The sequence below is a fragment of the Nannospalax galili genome, unplaced genomic scaffold, assembly GCF_000622305.1.
Source record: "Nannospalax galili isolate Female #2095 unplaced genomic scaffold, S.galili_v1.0 scaffold305, whole genome shotgun sequence".
Lineage (NCBI taxonomy): Eukaryota > Metazoa > Chordata > Mammalia > Rodentia > Spalacidae > Nannospalax > Nannospalax galili.
The window spans coordinates 8,656,550-8,662,867 of NW_008356258.1; the positions used below are offsets into that span (position 1 = coordinate 8,656,550).

The 6,318-nt window shown below is 38.4% G+C and overlaps 1 protein-coding gene across 3 annotated transcripts in view; it reads left to right on the forward strand.

Annotated features, from left to right (window-relative positions):
* Positions 1-6,318, forward strand: part of Gria2 (glutamate ionotropic receptor AMPA type subunit 2) — a 146,419-nt gene that overhangs the window by 118,805 nt on the left and 21,296 nt on the right. For all 3 annotated transcript variants that reach the window (XM_008854310.1, XM_008854311.1, XM_008854312.3), the window contains exons 7-11: positions 1,607-1,774; positions 2,042-2,146; positions 3,214-3,324; positions 4,743-4,949; positions 5,406-5,776. In XM_008854310.1, coding sequence (XP_008852532.1) covers positions 1,607-1,774; positions 2,042-2,146; positions 3,214-3,324; positions 4,743-4,949; positions 5,406-5,776 — 962 coding nt within the window. The remainder of the gene's footprint in view (positions 1-1,606; positions 1,775-2,041; positions 2,147-3,213; positions 3,325-4,742; positions 4,950-5,405; positions 5,777-6,318) is intronic.

Sequence of the window (6,318 nt, forward strand, 5' to 3'; positions counted from 1 at the left end):
TTCCTCAGCCCTCTTCCTTCCTTCCTTCCTTCCTTCCTTCCTTCCTTCCTTCCTTCCTTCCTCCCTCCTCCCCCTTCCTTCCTTCCTTCCTTCCTTCCTTCTTTCCTTCCTTCCTCCCTTCCTCCCTTCCTCTCTTCCTCCCTTGTTCCAAGCCTTGTCCTAGTCTAGGAATCCACTGGTAACAAGCAAGATCTACCCTTTTCTGAAGTACTTATTCTAGTGGGGAGGAAAGGTGAAGAAAACAAAGAACATGCACACAGGGTGGGCAGATGCTAGGAAAGACATAAAGAAAGCATAGTAGTGTCAGAAGAGTAAGTGAGCAATGGTTGTGTAGGAAACATAGTACCCAAGAAGTGTTTGAGAGTGAGAATGACATTCAAAGCCATGAACCAAGGCACCTGTTGAAAGCTAGGAGGATTGACACGTGACCACAATTCAGAAGTTCCTCTCAAAGTATTTCCTTTCCCCTCCTCTCTCTCTCCCCTTTCCCTCCCCTCTCCTTCCCTCTCCCTCCCCTCCCCTCCCCGCCTTTCTTCTCTTCTCAGTTCTTTATGTATGGTAAGAGATATTAAACAGGTTGAGATTTCTAATAGAGATGATCCAGTGAAAGAGAGAGAGAGAGAGAGAGAGAGAGAGAGAGAGAGGTTATTCCAGAAATAATGTCTTTAAGCAAATCAGAGGGATAAATCATAACCCCACAGGAGAGGCCCCTTGGGGAAAGTGTGGCCATCTCTGCACTGTGAATTCGGGAGAGTAACTGTATTGTGGAGGTTAAACATTCTGTGGGTGACAAGGCCATGAAGTTTTATCTGGTGACCTATTGCTCTTCACCACACACACAGCAACACCATCAGCAGTAGTTTGTAGAGAGAGAAGCATGTGGAGGCCATGTTATTTAGAAAGTATTAGAAATTATTTGAGTCATTGAAATAGATCAAGTTGCTGAAGAGATGAAGAGGAAAAATTATCATTGATGATTAGCAGCAGTAGTGACAGAGATGGTGGTGATAAACAGGCATAGAATTAAAACCTAATCAGGCACTGTAAGTCTGAACTAGTATTCTCAAAGGATGTTAAAATATAAAAAGCATGAGGTGCAGTTCTACTTCATCATCAGAAACACTCAGAGACTTAAGTCATCATTCTAAGAACACCGTAAGATTGAAGGTACATGCGAGCATCACCAGGGTCAAATTACAGTCTTGGGATCCCAAAATTAATCTATTTTCTGTTTACTTTGACCAATTAATCTCTTATTAGATATGAAAGAGAAATGATTTAATTTGAAAAGTTTGTGTATCACCACAGATGGCCGTAAAGTGATACTTCAATGAGAAACTGATAGCAAAAGAATATTTTTAAAATTTCATTAAATTAGCTAAGGTACTAAGATGCTAAGAAATGTTTATAGCCTAGAGCAGATTCCAACATCCCAATAGTCCATTCTTTTCCTCGATGCTAAAGTAATCAGTTGAAACTGTTTAACTTCTTAGACATTCCCGCCAAGTATTTATGTTGTAGAAGACAAGAGCAGTCCAGATGGCCTGTGTGTTGCAAAGCGCTGAATTTTCTCCCATTCACAGAAGCTGTGTTTGCTCATTTTTAGTATACTTCTGCACTGACCTATGATGCTGTTCAAGTGATGACTGAAGCATTTCGCAACCTTCGGAAGCAGAGGATTGAGATCTCCCGGAGGGGCAATGCAGGAGATTGCCTGGCCAACCCAGCAGTGCCTTGGGGACAAGGTGTAGAAATAGAAAGGGCCCTCAAACAGGTCAGTTCCACAGCATGAGTGTTGGTGTAAGTCCATACAGTCCTGAAGATTTTTCCCAAGCAAATTAGTCATCCTTGTTTTATTCATTATGTTTACCACACAGGCCAACCTATTTCCTCAGAACATAAAGGGTGATTGGATAACTAACAAAAAATTTATTAAAGTAAATTTTTCAGTGTATTTTTTCGTCCAGCAATCTGCACAGTCTGTATCTTAGATTGAAGTAAATTTATAACCCTTCTGCTTTTCCATTCATCCTATCATTAGGTTCAGGTTGAAGGTCTTTCTGGAAATATAAAGTTTGACCAGAATGGAAAAAGAATAAACTACACAATTAACATCATGGAGCTCAAAACAAATGGGCCCAGGAAGGTAAATCTTTAGGGATTTAAAACAGGAATCTCTCCCTGTGAGGAGGTGAGTCCCACCATGAATTTTTCCCAGAGTCATGAGAGAATATACCCATAGACAGAGGTGAGACACTTCTAGAAACTAATTGGTTCTGGAAATTTATTTTCTGACTCAAATCTATTCATTTTTCGTATCACTGAAATATCTTAAACATTTGGAGTTGGAAAGATGGTTCAGAGGTTATGAGCACTTACTGTTCTTCCAGAGGACCTGGCTTTGATTCCCAGCACATATATGATGACTTCCAACCTTCTGTAACTCCAGTTTCAGCTGATCAGATGTCTCATTCTGTTCCAAAGTCTCCTACATATATGTGGTACACATACACTCATGCAAGCACATACACATATGCATAGAAGTTTAAAAATATTTTAAAGAAATTAATTTTTCTAATTTGTAAGCAGAACTGTTAATTTTCTTAGTTTAATAGAAAGACTTTGATGAGAAGATAAAGAACAATTGCTAAGGATTAAATGAACTTAGAAGAAAAAATAGCTAGTTGCACAAACCTGCATGTGACTGCTAAATTCAATACCTTTTCTTTAAAATATTATTGCTGAAAGAACAATGTTTGGAATATATTTACATATATAAAAATTATTCCTCTCAAACAAGCTACATAGAATATATGAAAAGAAAGCTAGGCGTGGTGGCATATGACTATAATCTCTGAACTAGAGAAGCTGAGGCAAGAGGTTTAGGAGCTGAATGTCAACTTGGGCTGTATAGTACGTTCCAGACCAGCCATGGCTGCATAGCAAGATCCTATCTCAATAACACAAGAAATAAGTACATAAGCTATGAAAAGTAGATATTAAGATAAAAGCCAATTTTAAGAATTGTTTTTGAATATAGTTTTTATACCAATTAGATTCACATATATAAATATGGATTTTTTTTGCTATTGTTTAGAAGTCAGGTTAATTTGAACAGTATTTTGGATTCAGACATAGGTTTAAGATGCATTAATTATTTTACTAGAAGACCTGACAATTCTCCACACATTTACCTGCTCTGACCTTTTTCAGATTGGATACTGGAGCGAAGTGGATAAAATGGTTGTCACCCTTACTGAGCTGCCTTCTGGAAATGACACCTCCGGACTTGAGAATAAAACTGTTGTTGTCACCACGATATTGGTAATTAATGCATGTGCCTATATGGGACTTTTTTTTTTCTTTTTCAAAATATCCACCCAAGAGAATGATATCTATATTTTAGTGTAGTAACTTTATCTGACTGCGCTTATAATGTTTAACTCATTGAACATTTTGCAATATATCATGTTGCATGCTTACTCTTCATAAAAGACTGCACATGTTCCGGATGAAGCAGTCAGAAAGTTCTCCACTATGGAAGACTGAAAGTCAGCTTGACAACTAATTCATGTCCTGCTGCGTATACAGGACAAGAGTGGAGCAAAGTCTTTCCTTGTTCCTCACACTTCCTTTGGAATCTGACTCAGCTCTGGCTCATCTTTACCCTTCTCCCCTCTTCTTTCTTCATAATGAACCATAGACAATCTCTGGTTTACCTTATATTTGAACACAGACAGTGGTTTCCATGTGCAGTTTCAAATAAATGAATATTGAAAGAAAGAGGTAAAGCTGAATTGAATGTAGAACATCTAGAATTTGCACTGACATAAGGGAAATGGGGACCACAAGGACAAGCTGTGGAACAAGTGAGGGGGAGAGCATGGGGCTCGTTACAGGACATGTTTTTGAGATTAAGTGATCGTTCTCTGCTTTACTTTAGTAGTGAACTCGCTACGCTAATAAATGAGGTGAAAAATATTGATATGCTAGTTGGCACCTGGAATGTTCTTAGTAAGAGTAGGCTGGATATTTGGCGATTCTCACTCTCATCATGTCATTGAGAGGAATTACCCCACTTAGATTTCAGGTACATTTGATTCCACTCTCCAGTGGATAATGTGAGATTTGCTGTATCACTGTACCCTCTCTCTTATGTTTACAGGAGAGATCCTCTTTAGCCACATTTGCAGGATCTTTCTAGTGTATTCTATCTCACAGACATGAGACGGGAAGCTTGCAGGAGTCCAATCATGTTGCCATGACAATAGTTCTTTTAGTTTATATATCAGTGCATATGCAGCTGATTCCTGTATGAAACTTACCCTTGAGCTGCAGACACACAGCTTTGGCTGGTTCTTTTGGCTGGTACTTGGGGTTGGTGTAAACATAACTTAGAACAAGGATGAGTAGACCCAAAATTGAGTGTAATAGACTTTGAGCAGCATTTTTCCTCTGTAATATTTAGGGATAACAAGCAAGACGAGGGACTGTGTTGACAGAGTTTGAGAATATTACCTACTTTAATATGGCTAGGTATAGTCATCTTAATGATTATAATGTAGACATTTGAAGGGTTTTGCTTGTAGGATCGCTGTTTCTAATTTTTCTTATAATGTCTACCATATTACTTATACCAATCGTCACTAACAAGCAATTATTAATTTCTGAATTCTGACACAGTGACAGTATGTAATTAATTCAGTCATGATAATCAAATGGCATGTTTTCTTTCCTTATAGGAATCTCCTTATGTTATGATGAAGAAAAATCATGAAATGCTTGAAGGGAACGAACGTTATGAGGGCTACTGTGTTGACTTGGCTGCAGAAATTGCCAAACATTGTGGGTTCAAGTATAAGTTGACTATTGTTGGGGATGGCAAGTATGGGGCCAGGGATGCAGACACCAAAATTTGGAATGGTATGGTTGGAGAACTTGTGTATGGGGTAAGTATACATCACTTAATAGATAATCATTCAATTCAAACCATTGTCAGAATGGCCACCTTTTCTTTTAAATACCCATATTTCTGTTTGTTGGCATCCCATAATACTCTATAAATACTACTTTATTTCCTTTCTGGCATTTGAAAGCCAGAAGTAAATTAACTGAACCATGCACATCACCTGTCTCAAGGCACAGATATTATCCAACAGTTTCAAAAGTGTAATAAATGAAATATAAATGCATAATGACCTCAGCCCAACCAGATAGGTTAATTATTTATTTATAATGAAGGTGGCTGAATACATTGCCTTTTTGCTTATACTTTAGACTCAGAACCATACTTACTTCCATTTCTCTGATTTCCTTTCCTTCCCCATCCCCATTCCATGATGTAGCCTTAACTCCTTTCTGACCATGAGTCCAGGTCCTGTTACTTTCCTTTCTTTCCCTTACAGAAAGCTGACATTGCAATTGCTCCATTAACTATCACCCTTGTGAGAGAAGAGGTGATCGACTTCTCCAAACCCTTCATGAGCCTTGGGATATCTATCATGATCAAGAAGCCTCAGAAGTCCAAACCAGGAGTGTTTTCATTTCTTGATCCTTTAGCCTATGAGATCTGGATGTGCATTGTTTTTGCCTACATTGGGGTCAGTGTAGTTTTATTCCTGGTCAGCAGATTTAGCCCCTACGAGTGGCACACTGAGGAGTTTGAAGATGGAAGAGAAACACAAAGTAGTGAATCAACTAATGAATTTGGGATTTTTAATAGTCTCTGGTTTTCCTTGGGTGCCTTTATGCAGCAAGGATGCGATATTTCGCCAAGGTTGGTCACTCACCTGCTTCAACTTTGTGCATTTTAGGTCTCAAGTGGATATTCACGGTGTTTATTAATTCACCATAAAGAAGTTACCAGCTGCCAACTGCTTGTCCAAGCAATTTAAGATGCTTAGAGGACAAACTTTTATCATCGGCATAAGTCTGTGAAATATTTGAGCGATATTCTTTGAATGTTGATCATGTATTTCTCTGGTGAAATTATACACACCATGGAGAGGCTATAAAATGCATAAGGTTACTATCATTCCATGCCTGCTTGGAGGGCTACCGTGTTTTTGCTGCATATTCTCATTTTACAGTTATCTGTGTGTTGATCCACAGACCTGTATATGGGAAAATGGGCGACGTTAGTTATTATCTACAAAACCAACAACTTGTTAGTTAAAGCCTCATTTGTGCATATGTCATCTCTTTTATTTCCCTAACATTAATTTATGGAAATGGAGAGAGAGAGAGAGAGAGAGAGAGAGAGAGAGAGAGAGAGAGAGAGAGAGAGAACACAATACTAATTGAAAATAGATCGAAAGA